This window comes from Salvelinus alpinus, chromosome 9, assembly GCF_045679555.1.
Source record: "Salvelinus alpinus chromosome 9, SLU_Salpinus.1, whole genome shotgun sequence".
In the NCBI taxonomy this organism is placed as follows: Eukaryota; Metazoa; Chordata; class Actinopteri; order Salmoniformes; family Salmonidae; genus Salvelinus; species Salvelinus alpinus.
This window is the reverse complement of record NC_092094.1, coordinates 52,777,413-52,799,074: the sequence shown is the minus strand read 5'-3', so window position 1 is coordinate 52,799,074 and position 21,662 is coordinate 52,777,413. Positions and strand designations below refer to the sequence as shown.

The window sequence follows — 21,662 nt, the reverse complement described above, 5'->3', positions numbered from 1 at the left end:
TGGAGAGGATCTGCAGAGAAGAATGGGAGAAACTCCCCAAATACAGGTGTGCCAAGCGTGTAGCGTCATACCCAAGAAGACTGTAATAGCTGCCAAAGGTGCTTCGAGAAAGTACTGAGTAAAGGGTCTGAATACTTATGTAAATATCAGTTGTTGTTTTTTTATACATTTGCAAAAATGTCCCACTTTTTTTTTTTGCTTTGTCATTATGGGGTATTGTGTGTAGATTGATGAGGGGAAATGTTTTTGTCCATTTTAGAATAATGTAACAAAATGTGGAAAAAGTCAAGGTCTGAATACTTTACGAATGCACTGTATCTCATGGAAGAATGAAATAGTATGAATACATTCATCAAAATAACCTTGTTTATGAAAATATGTCAATCATTATTTGAATATGTTGGTAACCCCTTGTATAAAAGTGATAATGCCCTTGAAGCCGGTATTTGGAGGACATATTGACACGGTTTGCCGGCCCTCTACAAAACAACAACCGTGCCAATATATCCTCCAAACACCGGCTTCTCTGGTGTTATCGCTTAAGTGGTATTTTTATTTAACCTATATTTAAGTCAGTTTAGAACATTCTTACAATGACAGCCTACCCCGACCAAACCCTAATGACGCTAGGTCAATTGTGCACCGCCCTATTGGACTCCCAATCACGGCCAGTTGTGATACAGCCTGGAATTGAACCAGGGTCTGTAGTGACACCTCTAGCACTTAGATGCAGTGCCTTAGACTGCTGCGTCACTCAGGAGCTTGTGACATTTTTTTGTGAAATTGTAAGTGCTGTATACAAGTAGCGCAACATGAAAGATTAAATGGTTATTATATATATCCATTGTAAAATCATGATTTACAACACTACAAATACTTCTCAGGAAGTACTGACAATATGGAAAACATTGAAGGGGACTACAGTAAAATATAATATGCATCTCAAATAATAATCCAACTGGGCGTAACAAAATACTTTTTATGTATACTTATCAATGACCACCTTTTTATAGATGGTGAATACCATAGGTATCATGTTATTAGCGAAAAATGTAGTTCTATAAGTGCACAGGGCATTAGCCCGTGACGTGAAAACGGTGAGTGCCCTTCTCAAATCGAACAGGAATATGCGCAGCTCGGTCATATTGTTAACAAGGCAGCATTGTGTATCGTTCAGAAGCATACAGCTCTTTTCCATAAAATACATGTTCAAACAAGTTTCATTGGCAAGGCAAATAAAGCGCTGTGCTAGTAAAACACAGAATACTACTCATTACTCCACGTGCTCAAGCCACTTTGCTTTTGTTTTGAGCCGACTTCGCCGTCGCCCAAAACTGGGCACCGAAATTACCCAACATGTGACGTAGCCGTAACTGAGCTCCAATAAAAATAGCTATATGTAAATCATCTCTTCTTCAGTAGGAAGTCAGGCTGCAGTTGCTAGGTGCTCGCGTATTTCAACTCTGTTCAGCTGTAGTAAACAGTCCGTGGCTACACCGAACAGCTGTTCAATGTGCACAGAGAGCAAAACAGCTTGTATACATTAATGTAAGGACACTGATTCGGACGATAGCTCGGAAATATCTTCGAGGTAAAAATGGTATGTTGTGCATGGTTGCTAACCAGCTGACTTGCTTGCTTTTTTACAAAAACATTTGCTACTGCGTGTGTGCTGAAATGAGGGAGTCGGCTGACAGAGGGCAGTCTACTTTTTCTGTATGTATCACTGTATCAAAAGTGGGTAACATTTATGTATCCTATTCTAGACTAGATTGTAAGCGTAGAATGAGTTGTCTCGCGCAAATTCAACTCTAACACAAACATTAACTGGCAGACTTCACTGCTAAATAATAACGTCTGAATGATTGGAATTCGTACAATGATACTGTTTTATAATGTAATTTGTATCTACAGAAAGTCAAACAGATGAGACTTTTGCATTCAACAATATGCTGACAGTTTTCTATTTGGGTGACTTTTTGTTCCTCTTTTCCAGCGCTGCCAGATTCTGAAATGCATATCCAGGGGGTGACTGAGTATCATTAGTTATTGAACAGAGGCAAGGTGGGCAAAAATGTTTGACACTGTCTGATCGACTTCGTTTCTTTCTGCTGTTTGTGGACTTCAAATCAGCCTTATTGTGGTCATATTTGATCTCATTATTCTTATCACGCTCTAATTTACATGATGTATCAATGCTATGACTGCATGTGACTCTTTATATGCCCTCTGCACCAGTGGCGGTTCTAGACCATTTCAACTGGGGGGGGGCCACGCTATGGCCAGTTGTACTGTTAGATGTGTTGCTGTTGTGATCATATGTTAATTGTGCCTAGACATAGGTCCTCTCTGTCAACCATGAGTGCACTCCTGGAGCCAGGTGATGTCCACACCATTGCCCCCGAGATGCCAGCCATGTTTGAGGGCATGAAGCTGGCTGCCGTAGCAACGGTGCTCTATTTCCTGGTGCGCTGTCTGAATCTGAAGAGTCCCACGGCCCCGCCTGACATCACCTATCGGGACACGCCCCTCAATCGCTATCTGCTCAAGTCCTGCCCCATCCTGACCAAAGAGTGAGTACTGATACCTACCCAGCAGATAGGATGCCATTTGGGACACAGCCACGATCACCTATAGAGAGCCCCGGTAAAAAGTAATAAACTGTATAGGAAATGGGGTGCCATTTGGGACGCAAACCGTGTCCACTGTTCCCATGCACCGGCGCACACATAGGCCTACTTGAGAGCAAGCACACACACTTGTAAGTGAAATAGCAGTGCTTCCTGGAACATGTTATGTTGTTGTGACTATGGTATCAATATCAAATTGCAGAGCAGACTGGTACATGCCACACACACAGTCACAAGCTCATACTCATAAACCCACATGTACAGTAGCTACAGGACATACTATCCCATTTTCATAAACATCCTTAATCTTTCCTTTCCCCCTGAGTCGTAATCACTTTCAACCCAGTCGCGATAGTGCCCTTCTCACAGTACCTCCCTGTTAGACCAGTCCTCAACACTCCCTGCATCAGTCAACGGCTGTCCAGCCAATCGAGATGCCCTGTGTGTGGGTATAGTAGGTGTCCTATTAACACTGTATTATTTTACAGCCACATCGCAATTACATAACAGCTACACTATGGACCACACTGCAGACTTAGCATGGCTAAATTACACTGTCTTTACTTGAATAAAATACATTTTTTTAAAGATAAACTCTCTAACTAAAGGATATAGGCAGCTGTTTTTCATTGAGGCATATTGGCTGTAAAATGTGAAAGGCTTCCATGAGACATGAAGATGTTAATGTCTTGCTACCAGTGATATATAATTGATCCTACAGGCCAAAGCCTGGTCACAGAGTGGGGAAAGGAGGTTACTTAAAACGGTTGTGTTTCTTTGCATGAGATGGAAAGACCATGCCAGAGGCACAGCTAGGATCCAGAGTTATTTGCAAATTAGATTACATTTTGTTGTTATACCTATTTTTCTTCCTAATTTCGTGGTATCCAATTGTCTCATCGCTGCAACTTCCGTACAGACTCGGGAGAGGCGAAGGTTCGAGAGCCGTGCGTCCTCCGAAACACAACCCAACCAAGCCGCACTGCTTCTTAACACAATGCCCACTTAACCCGGAAGACAGCCGCACCAATTTGTCGGAGGAAACGCCATACACCTGGCGACCGTGTCAGCGTGCACTGCGCCCGGCCCGCCACAGGAGTTGCTAGTGCTCGATGGGACAAGGACATCCCTGCCGGCATAACCCGGACGACTCTGGGCCAATTGTGTGCCGCCCCATGGGTCCCCCGGTCGCCACTGGGATTTCATACCATGCTCACAACACAAAATGTTCCACAAGGCACTGACATTACTGCTCTTACATCACTTTGGCTCTCACACATCCACTCTTGCCCGTTTGTGTATTCACACAGGTACGAACCGCCGCTGCTGTGGGGGAAGAGTGGACACCTCCAGACGGCCCTGTATGGGAAGCTGGGGCGTGTCAGCTCCCCAAACCCCTGTGGGGTGCGCAAGTACCTCCTCATGCAGGATGGGGCCACTGCCACCTTTGACCTCTTCGAGTCGCTGGGGGACCACCGCACTGGAGGTGAGATATTTGCTCCAGGGTTAATATTCCCCTAGGTGCAGAACTAGGCTCAGCTTCCCCTGCACCAATCCTAACCTTAACCTTTAGTGAGGAAATGCAAAAATGACCCAAGATCAGCATCTCGGCTGGGGCAGCTTCACCCTACTCCGAGATATTCAGTGTCATGTACTGTACCACGTCCTGTACAGACCTGGGTTCAAGTACTAAACTCGGCAAAAAAAGAAATGTCCACTTTTCAGGACTCTTGTCTTTCAAAGATAATTTGTAAAAATACAAATAACTTCACAGATCTTCATTGTAAAGGGTTTAGACACTGTTTCCCATGCTTGTTCAATGAACCATAAACAATTAATGAACATGCACCTGTGGAACGGTCATTAAGACACTAACAGCTTACAGACAGTAGGCAATTAAGGTCACAGTTATGAAAACTTAGGACACTAAAGTGGCCTTTCTACTGACTCTGAAAAACACAAAAAGAAAGATGCCCAGGGTCCCTGCTCATCTGTGTGAACGTGCCTTAGGCATGCTGCAAGGAGGCATGAGGACTGCAGATGTGGCCAGGGCAATAAATTGCAATGTCTGTACTGAGAGACGCTTAAGACAGTGCTACAGGGAGACAGGATGGCAGTGGCAGACCACGTGTAACAACACCTGCACAGGATCCGTACATCCGAACATCACACCTGTGGGACAGGTACAGGATGGCAACAACAACTGCCCGAGTTACACCAGGAACGCACATTCCCTCCATCAGTGCTCAGACTGTCCGCAATAGGCTGAGAGAGGCCGGACTGAGGACTTGTAGGCCTGTTGTAAGGCGTGTCCTCACCAGACATCACCGGCAACAAAGTCGCCTATGGGCACAAACCCACCGTCGCTGGACCAGACAGGACTGGCAAAAAGTGCTCTTCACTGACTAGTCGCGGTTTTGTCTCACCAGGGGTGATGGTCGGATTTGCGTTTATCGTCGAAGGAATGAGTGTTACACCGAGGCCTGTACTTTGGAGCGGGATCGATTTGGAGGTGGAGGGTCCGTCGTGGTCTGGGGTGGTGTGTCACAGCATCATCGGACTGAGCTTGTTGTCATTGCAGGCAATCTCAACGATGTGCGTTACAGGGAAGTTTGCTGAAAATAAACGCAGTTGACAGTGAGAGGACGTTTCTTTTTTTTTCCGAGTTTATTTGAAATCTTTCAAATACTTGTGGTGTTTGCTTGAATATGAATAACTTTATTTATAGAGCACTTTTCGATAACAGGTTAACAAAGTGCTTCGCATCAAGTGCATAAGTGCGTTTTCAGGGGGGATTTAAAGAGGCACTGAATCTGCAAGCCTGATCTCCTCTGGCAGACCATTCCAAAGACCATTCCATTTTAGGGAACCTAATGGCAAATGCCAGGTCTCCTTTGCTTTTCAACTTAGACTTTTGGAATGGTCAGCAGTGCTTTACCAGCGGATCTCGGGCTGCGTTTTGGCTCAAAGGGAGAGAAGTTCTTCAATGTAAGTTGCCTAGCCTTAAACATGATCCTATCTATTCTAAAGGTGACTTGTAGATGGGTGGGGTTTGCACTTTTGCAATTATTGTGTTGGTTCAATTATGCCAGACGAGCTCAATCAAGCCCAGCTAAAGTATTTTAAATTATTTCAAATAGTATTTCAACCCAGGTCTGGTCATGTACCACATGCCATATACTGTATCTGTGATCGGGCATGACTCAGCCTATTGGTTAGGGTTACAAAAACAGCTGTGCTGTGGTCAATACTGTCCGCATCCCTTCAAGTCCTCAGTGTAGTGGCACTTCAAAATGAGGTTTAATCCAACAGGTCTGCGACTAGTGTGCAATGAATGGAATTGGCTTTGGTTGGTGTCCACTGTTTCCTTATCTTGAATAATGTATGTCAAGGGAACACTTTTTTTTTTTAATTTTTTTTTTTAATCCTCTCGTAGTGTTTGCATTTTTGGGCACCTGCCCTGGGGTATCTAATTGGGTTTGAGACCATTAGCAAGATGGTGCCCCTGAGGAAAGAGTAGCACACACCCTTTATCTGTGCAGTGACTCCCTGGTAGGCTTGGACAGTATACTATGTATACCGGGGTATTTTGAAATATAGACGGTATGATTTTTATAGACGGTATGAGTAATAATCGCTTCAGCCATGCATTTGGTTTGTTAGCTAAGTGGCTAGCCTGCAAGATCAAGCTTCTTGGTTACTGCGGAGGCCATCAATCCCCTCGCGCATCAAGATTCTTGGGGCCTCATTTATAAACTGTTTGTAAGTACACGATATATTACCCCCCCCCCCCCCCCCCAAATATGTGCGCACCAATTTTCACGCAAAATTTGAACTTGATGAGAGAGTGTGCTCACCTCCTCGCAAACTTCAGGCCATGTGTACACACATCTCTGCTAGTGGTTGAAATATTGTATTGCAAGCTGGCAAGTATTTTGTGCAAATGCGGATATGGTGAAAAGCTTATTCGTAGAAAAAACAGAAACTCATATTAACGAGAATGCAGCCATTTGCCGTCAGTGAGGAGCGAAAATCTTTTTATAAAAAATATAGATATTTCATATTTTTCCTATTTTGTTTTCATAAGTTGCATAAACATTTCCTCACCATTTCTGGCCGTGATGGATTCATATTTACGAAGTAGCCATACAAAAAATTACCATGCGCAGCTCTCATTTAATTGAACCTAGTAGTCTAGTAAATAGACTCGCTAAATGTATTTCAAGTTTTGCAATCCCATAGGCAGCGCTATTTATAATATTCAGTCGAATTTAACAGGTGAACAGTCTATTTTACATTGAAGTAGGCTGTAGCATACATAAGCCTACCTTAATGTAAAATAGAAACTGTTCACCTGTTAAATTCGACTGTGTATATTATAAATGGCGCTGCCCATGGGATTATTGCACCCTCCCCCCCAGAAGAAAAAAAAGTTGCCTACCCTAGACAATGCTTCAGAATTGGCGGGCAGTCCATCATCTAGGTTGTGGGAAAAGTCGATGTAAAACATTGTTGTGCTGCCAGGTCCACAATAATTTGCCATTGTTTTCTCTTTCAGAAACTGACTCCTTTGCCAGATGCAGCATAAGTTAATGCTAAAGATTAAAGCATTCTGCCAACTCAGTAAATAGACTTGCAGCTTGTGTAAAATATTTGACAGTATGTGTAGGCTACAGTATTGGTGTGCGATAGGAGTGCGACATCATTGCCTATTTAATCTCAGGGCCTATACCAAGGCAGGACATAGAAACCCAATCTATTGATTAACTACATTTTGAATGGCAATAGTTCCAATTTATACAGCAAATAAAAGGGTGTCATTGTCACCGTAAGTTTAAAGGAGGGTGTTTGTCCAGGCAGAGTTTTAATGCTCGTTCACGCTTGCACAGTTTTACGACGGGTCTGATTTATAACTGGGGAAACATGCGTATGTATGGCGTGCGCCAAGTTAATAAATCTTAATATTGTTGTGCAGACTTTTCAGAAATTGCGCATGCGGGAATGTTGTGCAATTTTAAGCAGCTGTTAGAAGAGGCCCCTGCTGCCTAAACGTGTTGTGCGTTGAAAAATATATCATTTGGAAAGAAATGGCGCCCCTTTTGTGCACTGCGAGTAATACCCTATACCCCGGTATGGTAAAGAGCGGTTTGAAAGTCTGGATACCACCTAACCCTACTCCTTGGTCTTGTTCATTAGGCACCATACAGAAGAAAAGGACTGAAACGGGGAAGGACTACCAGGACTGGTCCAATGCAAATTTTAATTTCCTGTTGCAAAATGTTTTAAAGCACGTTCCGCTGTGTGCACTAATGAACATTGTGTGCACTAATGACCCCTGTTGCACATAGAATACCGTGCTTTTTGGCCTTTAATTTGCCCTAACACCACCTACCCACGGACTCTCCTTTATCACCTGTGTGTTTACTGTGTTTTTACTCCACAGATGACATCACCATGGTGATCTGCCCGGGGATTGGTAACCACAGCGAGAAGCACTACATCCGCACCTTTGTGAATCACTCCCAGAGGCAGGGGTACAGGTGTGCTGTTCTCAACCATCTGGGGTCCCTGCCCAACATCGAGCTCACCTCGCCGCGCATGTTCACCTACGGTAAGACCGACAGGGCCAGGGCTCTGTTAAGTACGCATATTGTTGTCCTTTTTAATAATATAACTGTCCATATGTAGCTTGTTTTTGGTCACAGGTTCAGGAATGGCTGAAGAATTCTAACAATTACCTGGAGCCAACTCTGCAGAAAGCACTACTGGGTGATTTTTGAAAAGTCATAGTCAATCGATCAAAAATATAATAATGGTTTATCTTTCATTTACAATCTGTAGGAATAATGAGAATAGAAAGGTTCAGAAGCTTTGTGAAGCCTCACAGCACAGTTGTAAAAATATATGTCAAATAGAAATCCAATATGGATGGTGTTAAGAGATAGATGGGTGGAGTTGAATGGAGCTGAAGGGTCAGACTAATAACAAGATAACGAATGTATAATATACTGTGTCTGTAAAATGTATATAGGTTCAGCACAGTTAGAAATATATGGCAAATAGAAATCAAACTGGATGGACATCAGAAATGGATAAGAGAGGTTGAGGGTAGAGGAAGAAAGTGTCTGTAAAAAGGTGTGTAGTGTGTGTATGAGCTGTAAGTAAAAGCCTAAGTGTTGTCCATTAGTTTACTCCAATTAGGGGAGGGGTGGTAGGGTTAGCTGAAAATAATAATTCTATATATTTTAAAAAGTCTGTATTTAGATATATAATATGTGTATACACTACTGTTTGAAAGTTTGGGGTCACTTAGACATTTCCTCAACAGGCAGCTTCATTAAATAGTACGTGCAAAACACTAGTCTCAACGTCAAAGGTGATGCTGGCCTTCTAGGCAGAGTTGCAAAGAAAAAGCCATATCTCAGACTGGCCAATAAAAATAAGATTATTATGGGCAAAAGAACACACACTGGACAGAGGAACTCTGCCTAGAAGGCCAGCATCCCGGAGTCGTCTCTTCACCGCGTCAAACTTTTGAATTCCATGTGTTATTTCATAGTTTTGATGTTGTCACTATTATTTTACAATGTAGAAAATAGTAAAAATAAAGAAACCCTGGAATGAGGTCTGTCCAAACTTTTGACTGTGTTTACAAAAAATAATATATGGGGGATTGGAAATGATGCGGACAACTACGTTGATGGAAGCTACAATCCATCTGCAATATTTGACATTTAGTTGAAGTTGACTTTGGTCTACTTCTAATTAGTCTGCGACAGCCGGACATGATTGGAAACACCTGTGACTGAATTAATGTTACGTGTGACCTGTGGAGTTTTCCAAGTAAAAGCTTGATGTGGAAAAGTTGGTTAATTAATAAATGTATTGCATTTACCTGTAACTTGCACCGTCTTAACTGCTACTAGGTGGCAGGTCAGCAATTGAAGGGTTGCCGGTTTGAATCCCTAGTACAGCTGGAAAATCTGGTGGGGAGTGAGCCGGTAACCGGAGAGTTGCTGGCATCTGTATCCTAGATGCCATCTTACATTTACATTTTACATTTTAGTCATTTAGCAGACGCTGTTATCCAGAGCGACTTACAGTAGAGTGCATACATTTTTATTACATTTTTTATTTTTTACATACCTAGACAAGGATATCCCTACCGGCCAAACCCTCCCTAACCCCGGACGACGCTATGCCAATTGTGCGTCGCCCCACGGATCTCCCGGTTGCGGCCGGCTGCGACAGAGCCTGGGCGCGAACCCAGCCCAGCCTGGGCGCGAACCCAGAGACTCTGGTGGCGCAGCTAGCACTGCGATGCAGTGCCCTAGACCACTGCGCCACCCGGGAGACTGCGCCACCCGTTATACCCTTGCGCAAGGCCCCTAACCCCTAAATCTATCCAAGGGCACTACACCGTGGCCAACCCTGGGTTTCAATCCCTTGGGATTTGTTTTCTACATCTCAGTGCATTTGGTTGAAAAGCAAAATACAAATTTCTGTGATTTCCTTTTCCAGGTTGTACATGGGAGTTTGCAGCCATGGTAGGTTCCATCAAGCGGGCCTTCCCCCAGACACTGCTCATCGTTGTGGGCTTCAGCCTAGGGGGGAACATTGTGTGTAAGTTTCTGGGGGAGAACAGGATCAACCAGGAGAGAGTGTTGTGCTGCGTCAGTGTCTGCCAGGGATACAGCGCACTCCGGTAAGTGGAATTTAAATAAAGCCTTATACAAACGGCAGCCACTACACTGTCAAGTAGAACGTTGTTGATACTGTGATTCGGCTACATGCGAACATGCGTGTGTCTAGATCCACGCCCGTGAGTATTTGTGGAAGAGGCAGGCAGCCAGTCTGGCCTCTCTTTGTTCGTACCCATAGTTAGGCCATGGCCACCACTTTACCCCATGTAGCTTTTGTTTGTCCGCATCTCTTTAATCCCACTCAGAGCACCACACAAACGCGCGTGTGACCACCTCAGTGACTGACTGCTATTGTTTCGCATAGACCCCAAACGCCTTGTTTCCCCATTCACTTTTAGACACCAACACTGTTCATGTGCACTGCAAATAGTCTAAAGTAAGTACACTCGGGCTATTAAAAACCTGCCATCACATATGCCCGTTACCTGTTTATACAAACCACACCCACGCATTAAGTGCTACCAAAGTGCTTACACCACTAATAAATACACTTTTCACATAGGATTTACTGTATGTTGCCTGTTAACAACATTTAAAAATATATATTTTTTTAAATAGGCCAATGTTAATATGACCTCTTTTCAAACAGGCCCGGCATAAGCCTTTTATACCTCCTGTGCACATGCCAGCACCGATTGCATGGTAGTAGGGCTGTGTAGATGTGGGTGGGAGCGTCTATTTGAATAAATCCATTGAATATACGCAATCACAAATACGTCTATTTCATTGACTAATAAAGTGTATTTTCAAAAGAATGGAATAGCAAGTATTTTGTAAATTATGCTACTGATCTATGAAGCCTAATTGGCTGCGTCATGCAAATCTAATCAATAGTTTATTTTGTTCATTAAACAGACAGGATGCACTTACATTCCCCTGCCCTGATCAGTCAACCCACATATACCCTACATGATAAAACGTATGTGGACACATACACATCAAATAACAGCCTCAACTCTTCTGGGAAGGCTTTCCACTAGATGTTGGAACATTGCTGCGGGGACTTGCTTCCATTCAGCCACAAGCATTAGTGAGGTCGGCCACTGATGTTGTGTGATTAGGCCTGGCTCGCAGTTGGCGTTCCAATTCATCCCAAAGGTGTTCGATGGGGTTGAGGGCAGGGCTCTGTGCAGGCCAGTCAAGTTATTCCACACTGATCTTGACAAAACTTTTCTATACAGACCTCGTTTTTTTGCACAGTATTGTCATGCTGAAACAGGAAAGGGCCTTCCCCAAACTGATGCTACAAAGTTGGAAGCACAGAATCGTCTAGAATGGCATTGTATGCCGTAGTGTTAAGATTTCACTGGAACTAAAGGGCCAAGCCCGAACCATGAAAGACAGCCTCAGACCATTATTCCTCCTCCACCAAACTTTACAGTTTTATACACCTGTCAGCAACGGGTGTGTCTGAAGTAGCCAAATCCACTATTTTGAAAGGGTGTCCACATGCTTTTGTGTGTTAATGTATAGGGGTAAGGTGACTAGGCATCAGGATATAAGATAAACAGAGTAGCAGCAGCTTGTGTGTGTAGTCAGTATAAATGTGTGTGTAGGGCCCTGTGAGTGTGCATACTGGCAGTGCAAAAATAAAAAGTTCAACGAGGATACTCAGGTTAACTAGTTATTTATCAGTATTATTCCTTGGGGATAGAAGCTGTTCAAGATCCTGTTGGTGCCAGACTTGATGCAGGCTGTAATACAACAAATGTGGAATAAGTCGAGGGGTATGAATACTTTTTGAAGGCACTGTAGAAATACATGCACAATAACAGAACCACTCATTGTGTGGTATTGACTTGGTGCCGTAATTGACTGGCTCTCTCGCTCACTCGCTCTCGTGTGTGTTAATCCAGGGCCCAGAAGACGTTCCTACAGTGGGACCAGTGTCGGAGGCTCTATAATTTTCTCATGGCAGACAACATGAAGAAGATAATCCTCTCCCACCGGTACATACAGCTGCTAAAACACACGTCTCAGTAGTTAGTACACATATCACTACTGTCATAGTCCCTATGCAATGTTCAGTCTTTAAAATAAGACCTAGACAGAAATCCTAAATAAATTGGCCTAATGGTTCATGTACGAGCTACATGCTTCAAGCCAGACTAATTTACGACAAAACGAACCCAGATAAGACGTCATAATAATTATAATAGTTCTCAAGCGGCCGCTGGGCCAGCCACCCTTCCATCAGTATCAGACAGCTGGTGTTCTTGTTCGCTTGTAGCCTATAACAAGCATGCAGGCTTCCCTACTGTATAAAAATGACAATTTACAAGTGGAGTCTGCAATGAACATTACAGCAGTAAAAGGTAATTCTAATTTACACTACCGGTCAAAAGTTTTAGAACAGCAACTCATTCGAGTCTTCACTATTAAACACACATTGTAGATTAATAGTGAAGACAATAAAACTATGAAATAATACATATGGAATCGTGTAGTAACCAAAAAGTGTTAAACAAATCAAAATATATGTTATATTTGAGATTCTTCAAATAGCCACTCTTTGCCTTGATGACAGCTTTGCACACTCTTGGCATTCTGTCAACCAGCTTCATGAGGTAGTCACCTGGAATGCATTTCAATTAACAGGTGTGCCTTGTTAAAAGTTAATTGGTGGAATTTCTTTCCTTAATGACTTTTAGCCAATCAGTTGTGTTGTGACAAGGTAGGGGTGGTATACCGAAGATAGCCCTGTTTGATAAAAGACCAAGTCCATATTATGGCAAGAACAGCTCAAATAAACAAAGAGAAATGACAGTCCATCATTACTTTTAATGACATGAAGGTCATTCAATATGAAACATTTCAAGAACTTTGGAAGTGCAGTCGCAAAAACCATCAAACGCTATGATGAAATTGGCTCATGAGGACCGCCACAGGAAAGGAAGACCCAGAGTTACCTCTGCTGCAGAGGATAAGTTCATTAGAGTTACCAGCCTCAGAAATTGCAGCCCAAATGAATGCTTCACAGAGTTCAAGTAACAGACACATCTCAACATCAACTGTTCAGAGGAGGCTGTGTGAATCAGGCCTTCATGGTTGAATTTCTGCAAAGAAAACACTACTAAAGAACACCAATAATAAGAAGAGACTTGTTTGGGCCAAGAAACACGAGCAATGGACATTAGAATGGTGGAAATTTGTCCTTTGGTCTGGAGTCCAAATTGGAGATGTTTTGTTTCAACCGCTGTGTCTTTGTGAGACGCGGTGTGGGTGAGCGGAGGATTTCCGCATCCACATATGTATTTCCCACCGTGAAGCATGGAGGAGGAGGTGTTCTGGTGTGGTGCTGGTGACACTGTGTTTTATTTAGAATTCAAGGCACACTTAACCAGCATGGCTACCACAGCATTCTGCAGCAATACACCATCCCATCTGGTTGCGGTTAGTGGGACTATCATTTGTTTTTCAACAGGACAATGACCCAACACACCTCCAAGTAAGGGCTATTTACCAAGAAGGAGAGTGATGGAGTGCTGCATCAGATGACCTGGCCTCCACAATCCCCCGACCTCAACCAAATTGAGACGTTTTGGGATGAGTCAGACAGCAGAGTGAAGGATAAGCAGCCAACAAGTGCTCAGCATATGTGGGAACTCCTTCAAGACTGTTGGAAAAGCATTCCAAGTGAAGCTGGTTGAGAGAATGCCAAGAGTGTGCAAAGCTGTCATCAAGGCAAAGGGTGGCTACTCTTGAAGAATCTCAAATCTAAAATATATTTTGATTTGTTTAACACTTTTTTTGTGGGGGGGGGTTACTACATGATTCCATGTGTGTTATTTCATAGTTTTGATGTCTTCACTATTTTTCTACAATATAGAAAATAGTAAAAAAAAAAAAAAAAAAAAAAAAATTGGGTAGGTGTGTCCACACTTTTGAGTGGTACTATATATACTGTTTCAAATATATATATATATATATATATATATATATATATCTAGCTTTATGCTACAAACAAGCTGTAAAAGGCCGGGGAAAGAAGTGACTCCGACGCATATGGGTTGGATATCTTTGGTTTGTCTCTGACATTCGGCGGCTGCACTACATCCTCCTATAGCCGAGGAGACAAAGTGTTTACTTTGCTTGAGAAGTGACGTGTGATTCTATCAACAGGCTACTCAACAACGTACTAACTCTAAATGAGTTGGCGGCAAGCCAGGTAGCCTATTAATTATTTAGGCTATATTTTATGATCTTTATTTCAAGGCTATAGCCAGCCATTTTAAGAAATCAATTGTGAAGCATTTGTGTGACGCTACAGACTGGCAGGAGTGCTTAGCAGTTCAACAACACTTCAACAACATGCCTATAAATTGCACATTTAGACTGTATAAAATGACATTTAAATAATGATGAAACGAAAGATCCCTTATTAGGCTATACAGTCATTCAACAGTGCCTTTTGAATTCATTTGGTCGGTTGTTCCATGTAGTGAATCTGTTATTCAATGTGTTTGTTTCGGCTAATAAGCGATAAGGCCCCAACATTTTTTTTTTTTTTCAACAAATAATGTTTCAATATTTTTTATATATATATTTAAAGGGGTATTTTTTTAAATGTTTAATTAAAAAGCTAAATGATCCTTAGTATGCCCTTTTTTTAAATATAAAAAAAACAAAAAAATAATTCCATATAGCTTAGTAGAACCCACCTTCCCCATACTTAGACTGTGTTTCTTTCGCGGTCTGCAAATAAGAGATTCATACAGTGCTCTTATTATAATGGCTGTCTTTTCACCTGTGCCCACTTCAGAAGTCTGATTTTCTCCAGGTGTCCCTCATTATAAATAACGTACTGTCCCTAAATTACATGTGTATTCTGTCACTCAACTCTTCATTTAATAATGAGTCTCATTTTGTATTGAGCGGGATATAGCTAGATGCTGTATGTGTTGATTTGCTGCTGTTGTGGATGGATCAGAGGAACCGATAGAATGTGCGCAAGGTAAATTATCAATAGACCTATGTGCCAAAATTACCTGGAGAAATCTGACCTGCAATTTGTAAATAAAGCTGCTGTACTTATAATTCGTAAAACCTTCATTTGTATCACTTTGAAGTGACCCAAATGGCAAATTAATCTTTCATCTATACATTTCGAGATATATTAAACCACAAAAAAATATATATATATTTGACACTTAGAGTCTGACTTTATTGGCATTGTCTGTTAACACCCATTCCAAAAAATATTGCCGTTTTGACGCTGCAGTAGAAGTGCAGTAACTGCAGTCGACTGGTATTTTGGACACCGTAATTGCAGAATAACTAAAGTTGAACTGCAGTATACTGCACTGGTACTGCAGTCGCACTGCAAAATTACTGCAGTAAAAAAACATTTGGACGCAGTATTTTCAGCATACTGCAATATTTTTTTCGTAAGTTATATTTCTGATACTGATGAGTTGGAGTGAATTTTTTGCAGGAATTTATTTTACGTCATACATTGTGTACCACCTGTACACTGTTTCTGATTGACAGGGGCAGTTTGTTTGGGATGAACTCGAGCAAGATGGAGGACGCAGACCTGAGCCGACTGTACACAGCTACCTCCCTCATGCAGATCGATGACAATATCATGAGGTGACAGCCAGCTTTCTCAGACTGTGGTGGCCATCTTGAAATAATCTTGTCTTTAGTAATTGTGGCCTTGTTGCTATAACCTGATGGGTTTTTTGTTCATACGTTTCACAGAAAGTTCCATGGTCACGACACGCTGAAAGAGTACTACGAGAAGGAAAGCTGCGTACACTACATTCACAATGTGAGTGAACACGGACCAGGCCTGAGTCTCCCAGAGCCTTCGTAGCTGAAGTAGTACATTATTGCTCTTGACGACCCAGACTCAAGTCTCCTATAGACACACAAAGTGCTTAATTGAACAAATTTTGCTCGAAGATTTGAAGTCAGATATTGATTTTATAATTGTTCCACTAATGTGGTTGTCGGTCTGGGTTGTGGAGATTTTTCTTTTGACTATTTTAGCTACTAAGGATTTGAGAAACCTAGCCCAGAGTGATTACAAAGTGATTTTCAAACTTAATGATGATGATGATGGTGAATGGGGGTGATGATGACAATCCTATTTCAGATCAATGTGCCTCTACTGCTGGTCAACTCCTCAGATGACCCTCTGGTCCATCGGTCACTTCTGACCATCCCACGCACACTCGCAGGTATTAGCTCCATTCAGTAAGAGTTGTAACTAATTGAGTACTCATCACATTTTATTGATTCATTAATACCAATTATTAATTCATAGTGAGTGATAGCAGTTTTAGTAGCCGGGAAAGGATGTCTTCCAAAAAAATTGATGGGCGTAAATGGGCCACGCTCACCAAGTTCACAATTTATGGCCAAATCACCTCCAATAAACGTGTACTGAGCATTCTTATTTGATTACATTTGGCTTAATGCAAAATCCTTTTACACTGGACATTGTGACGATGTGCAATGTCATTAGTAGTAGCGCAATTAATTATTCAATCAACACCAGGGTCACGTCAACTTAGCCGCTTCTTCCTTTCTCTGCTTAAGTGTTGACCGCTAAGTGTTGATAAATCCTTCTCTGCAGCGTCTCCCTGCCCAGACAGTCTTTTTGAATATTTCATGGCCATGCGATCCCCTGTGCTGTGGTATTATTTATAGGGTGTGTTTGTTTTTTGTTGCGTGCGCCATGTGTCGCCCACATTTTAAGAATTTGTCTGCCTCAGTGGGTGGGAGTCACTGGCCCGACCCCCATTTTAGTGTGTAAATCAACAGCCACAGGGCTTGTAGGAGAAAGGTGCTGGTATCTACTTCCCCTGAGACCAGGGCGCTCCAACCATGTTGCTGAAGGGCTACCGACCTGTAGGTTTTCACTCCAACCCGAATCTAGCACACCGGATTCTAATAATTAGCTAGTTGATAAGCTGAATCAGGCTATTTACATCTGGGGTTGAATTGAGAACCTACAGGAGGGCAGCACTCCAGGAACAGCATCGGAGAGCCCTGCCTTAGGCCCTGTAACTCTACGCCTGGCCTGCATGTTCCATAGAGGACTGTGTTGTGGGCGGTGTCCCATAAATGGTATACAGGCTATCCTCACCACCAAAGGCTACTAGAGTGCAAACAAACCTATTGTATTGGACAACTGCATAGACGCGGATATGGAAGTAGCCTCATGTACCATATGTAGTCGCACACAACCCGATTTTAAGGGTGAGTCATGCTCTCTAATAAAGGTAGATGGGTTCAGTCAGTGTTACTCCAGTTCATCGTCTCTCTGGCCTTAAAGGCCAGCACTTAATCCCATTAGCGCTGTCTGTCTGTATCTGGAGGTCAGTCGGGAAGCCAGCCAGCCTCAGTCTGCCTGGGCTCTTTCAGCAGCCAGCGCTGTGCTGCACGGCCGGCACCAGCTGCCTCTGCTGTGTGCCTCTCTGCTCCCTCTCAGCGCCGATGAGCTGCCTTTTTTAACTGGCCCGTGTGTTTGTGTGCGTGTGCTTCCTCCATATGGAGAGCTAATCGCAGGTCAGCTGCTACCACCTCACCACTAACCGTATGTACTTTACATAGAGACAGACGCTGATCTTGGATAATATCATAATGAAGTCATAATGAATAAGATGATATGGACAGGCCACAGATCAGCACTCCTACTCTGAGATGCTTTGTAAATACAGGCCCATGCCTGTTCAGGGCAGGCCTGTGGCCATGTTATTTACTGACGGTTGTTGTATTATTTACTCTGGTCACTAGTGTTTCTGTAACGGTGTCACCTGGGCCAGAGTGAAAGACTGGGTTGCGGCTTGAATAGAAAAGCAGTGTGCTGCACGTTTGATATAATCTATACTTCTGTCCCGTACACGTTTTTGATTTGTATCTGAGCCTCACTTGCGTTCAGTTTGCACTGACTAAAAGTTACGAGAGAGAAATAAAGACGGAGATAGTCAGGGCTGAGAGTGTTGGGTGGCAGAAATGGAAAGGAGATTAGGCGAAGGAGTCACACATCTGTGAGGAAACTCGAGGCTCTGCCAGAAAGGGCTACCTGCGAGCTTGCACAAAAATAAACCAATGAATCGTCAGTACATTGGCAATGTCTAATTCATTACCTCATCGACTTGCACTGTTACATCTACCATTCGAGGTGTTTTGCATCGTGTTTACTGTGTTCGAGTAAGAGTGCAATGACCTAATCTATACTGAACAAAAATATGAACACATTTTTTCATTTTACTGAGTTAGTTCATATAAGGAAATCAGTCAATTGAAATTCATTAGGCCCTAATCTATGGATTTCACATGACAGGGCAGGGGCGCAGCCACGGGTGGGCATAGGTTCACCCACTTGGGAGACAGGCCCACCCACGGGGGAGCCAGCCCCAGCCAATCAGAATGAGTTTTTTCCCCACAAAGGGGCTTTATTACGGACAGAAATACTCCTCTGCACCCCAATACCACTTTGGTGGCATCTTACCTAGTACCAGTAGTATCAGCATCCACCATAAGCCATTGTTTACGTAACGACACCACCACATGCTAACTGTTAGCATCACCGTCTCTTTCTCCACACCCGTCAGAAAAGAAGCAGAATGTGATCTTCGCCCTGACGCTCCACGGGGGTCACCTGGGCTTCTTCGAGGGGGCTGTGCTGTTTCCCCAGCCCCTCACCTGGATGGACAAGGTTATCGTGGGCTATGCCAACGCAATATGCCAGTGGGAAAGACACAGACCGCCCTGCCTGAGGACACGTCGTGGACCCTGTCCACAGGCCGACGGTAATGCTTACCGCACACATGCTCACGTATGTTGTATGGACACACACACTGCCAGGGATAAAACCGGGATGCCATGAGACTAAAGGAAAAGTTTCACACTCTACCTACATTTACAGGCGTACACACATACGTTATTGTTATTATTAATATACGCACGCCCAGTATTCCTCTGTCCTACTCCCCTAACATCCTGTCAATCAAGAGTCACTTTATCTGTTACTCACACTTTTTTTTTTTTTTAGGGACTCCTAGTTTATAAAGACACATACGCCTACGAGAGAAGGCCGAACCCTGTATTCTTCAAAAGGGGGACGGGGATGATCTATGGGCACAGTAGCTCGCCTGACTTTGTCGGACTATAGCTTTGCTTTGAGAAACACAGCATTCAGCTGCGAATGACATTCATTGAAAGCCTTACCCGTGGACTCCAGTCAGTCGAATGGATGGCACTCGCTCCTCTAAACGTGGATACACTGTGTAACCTGCACATGCTGGTGAACCGCTACAAGACCTCCACAGTGGCTTATTTATTGGTCAGTTCTGTGGAAAAGACTGGAGAGGAGATTTAGCTTCTGTGTGCAAAGTCCCAGCCAGCACCCCTTGGTTCTCACACTTGGGTTGCTACTTGGTCCCGACTCTCCCTAGCTGTTTGTTCCCGAGTGTGTACTGTTGTCGTGAGGGTGAATAGCACTCGGGGGGGGGGGGTTTTAAATGGGAGCTCTGGGAGGTTGAAACTCTGAAGGCTTTTGTTAAGCAGAGAAATAGAATTCCTAGAACAGACATTTTATTTCTATGTTAAGCTTCTTTAGCTCTTTTTAATAACTGGGTCAAAATCTGGTCTGGGCTCTAGTTCTAGGCTAATAGGCAATACTTTCCTGGCCCTAGTGATACTATATTTTGTCTTCACATTGTCAAAGTGCCTCAAACATAAAAAAATTAAGTTTAAAAAAATGATTTCAAACCAAGAAAGGATGGCAATGGTTTAAAGTACTTCATGACTATTTTCATTTCAATATGCATACATAGTGTTCAAGGACCACACTCTGTAAATATCTGACATTCTGAGTTCCCTTCTCCTGTACTCTATACTTGGTGGAACAGCCTCTGAAATTCTCCCATGGTTGGCTTGCACTACACAGCACTCTACTTCTGAGAACCAAATGCATAGATTTTTATATATTGTAACTTGAGTTGTGAGTATAGGACTGTTTCTGACCTTTTCTAAGTAGTTCATTCTTACAAGCCGAGTGCACTGACTAAAGTCCTTATTCACAGCCACTGTGCTATTTCAGTCATTCAGTTGGTTTGCCTGAGTAGCCCATGTTCAATGGTGCAATGTCAATGACACTTTATTCTGGCATGCACGTTTTGGAGATTTCACTGTAGGACCAATGGAATGGTCTAAAATGAGCAAACTCCGCCCACCTGGGGCAACGGGCGACACAAAACAAGCGCACCCACCATTGAGCATTGGTTATTTGAGTTGATTGATTTAACCCGATAGGGAACTGACTGTCAAGGTTTGCCATGAACATTGTGTGTCTACCTGAATCATTGAACTCACCCAACAGCTAAGATTAAAATTGAAGCCACGTTTAGGTTTGTTGCTGTTGTGAAATAATATATAGGTATGCGCTACAGATGTAGACCCCAGTTGTCCTCAATTGAAATACCAAAACACATGTGACTTGGTCTTCTTCCTTATATGGGCAAAGCCCCATGCTTAAAAAAAGAAAAAGAAAGAACATTAAGGTTGGGGTTACCTTGTGTAAATTTAGTCTGACAGCGTCTTTGTTTTTTGTTCTCATTTTCCCTTTTTCCAGGTAATATTTTCGCTGTTTTTAAGAGATATTTGTTGGGAACTGTTGTTTAAAAAATAAATTAAAAAAACATTGTTTCTGTAAAAAAAAAAAAAATGGTGTGGTTCCTGAGATGTAGAGAACAGACTAAGTTGTCTTAAATACTCTGGTCGAGAGTCAGTCAAAGGCGCATTGTAGACAAACGTACTTCACTTTTGAAGGTAATTTGCACTTGACCTGACTTCTGAATGTGATCTCTGCACGTGTCAGGGAATTTGGGGTTATGTTGATCAGTGCAGTGCGTTTGTCGACAATGCGCCTTTGATTGAATCCAGGGCTCTGTCTTTTTATTTGCGCTTGTCTGTATTCTATTCCATGTATAAAAATGAACCAAGTTACTGTGATATCATTGGGTAGATGAGAGAAGAGTTGCTGGACTTGGAGCCTTGCAGAGAGAACAAGGTCATGTCATAACTTCCACTATTTTTCTCTATGGAATTCATCCTTTGTTTGCCTTTTTATTTTGTTTACAACCCCTATAGATGTACAATGCTGTTCAGTCATTATAATGTAGAATCACAACTTGGCGTGATGTATAAAGTAATCGTGTGTGTTTTGGTTCCGATAGGGTGTGCAAAAACGCAATACATTTATGGGGGGGGGGACTTTGAACTTGTATCCTTGAAATATATTATTTTGTTGTAGATTTCTCTGCATTTATTGTGTATTCCTTGCTAACCTATGTTTTGTGTTTTCCAAAGATTC

At 42.8% G+C, this 21,662-nt stretch overlaps 1 protein-coding gene across 7 annotated transcripts; it reads left to right on the top strand.

Annotated features, from left to right (window-relative positions):
* Nucleotides 1–1,417: 1,417 nt before the first annotated feature.
* On the top strand, nucleotides 1,418–21,603 carry abhd2b (abhydrolase domain containing 2, acylglycerol lipase b). Of its 7 annotated transcripts, none has more exons than XM_071326648.1 (12): nucleotides 1,418–1,591; nucleotides 1,997–2,064; nucleotides 2,343–2,573; nucleotides 3,941–4,116; nucleotides 8,074–8,241; nucleotides 10,152–10,335; nucleotides 12,190–12,282; nucleotides 15,824–15,925; nucleotides 16,037–16,106; nucleotides 16,434–16,518; nucleotides 18,901–19,098; nucleotides 19,341–21,603. In XM_071326648.1, exons 3-12 carry the CDS (start codon nucleotides 2,359–2,361, stop codon nucleotides 19,355–19,357), a joined length of 1,308 nt encoding a protein of 435 aa, XP_071182749.1. In that variant the 5' UTR covers nucleotides 1,418–1,591; nucleotides 1,997–2,064; nucleotides 2,343–2,358; the 3' UTR covers nucleotides 19,358–21,603. The 7 variants fall into 7 exon arrangements, with proteins under 7 accessions (XP_071182749.1, XP_071182747.1, XP_071182746.1 ...); XM_071326646.1 differs by having other exon boundaries at nucleotides 2,337–2,573; XM_071326645.1 differs by having other exon boundaries at nucleotides 1,418–1,600.
* Nucleotides 21,604–21,662: the final 59 nt, after the last annotated feature.

Bases quoted from the DNA above. Each gene is read 5' to 3' on its own strand.
- abhd2b (XM_071326648.1), top strand. From the start codon at position 2,359: ATGAGTGCACTCCTGGAGCCAGGTGATGTCCACACCATTGCCCCCGAG. The intron at 4,117-8,073 runs GTGAGATATTTG...TTTACTCCACAG, and splicing joins GGGGGACCACCGCACTGGAG to ATGACATCACCATGGTGATC. The intron at 8,242-10,151 runs GTAAGACCGACA...TTCCTTTTCCAG, and splicing joins GCCGCGCATGTTCACCTACG to GTTGTACATGGGAGTTTGCA.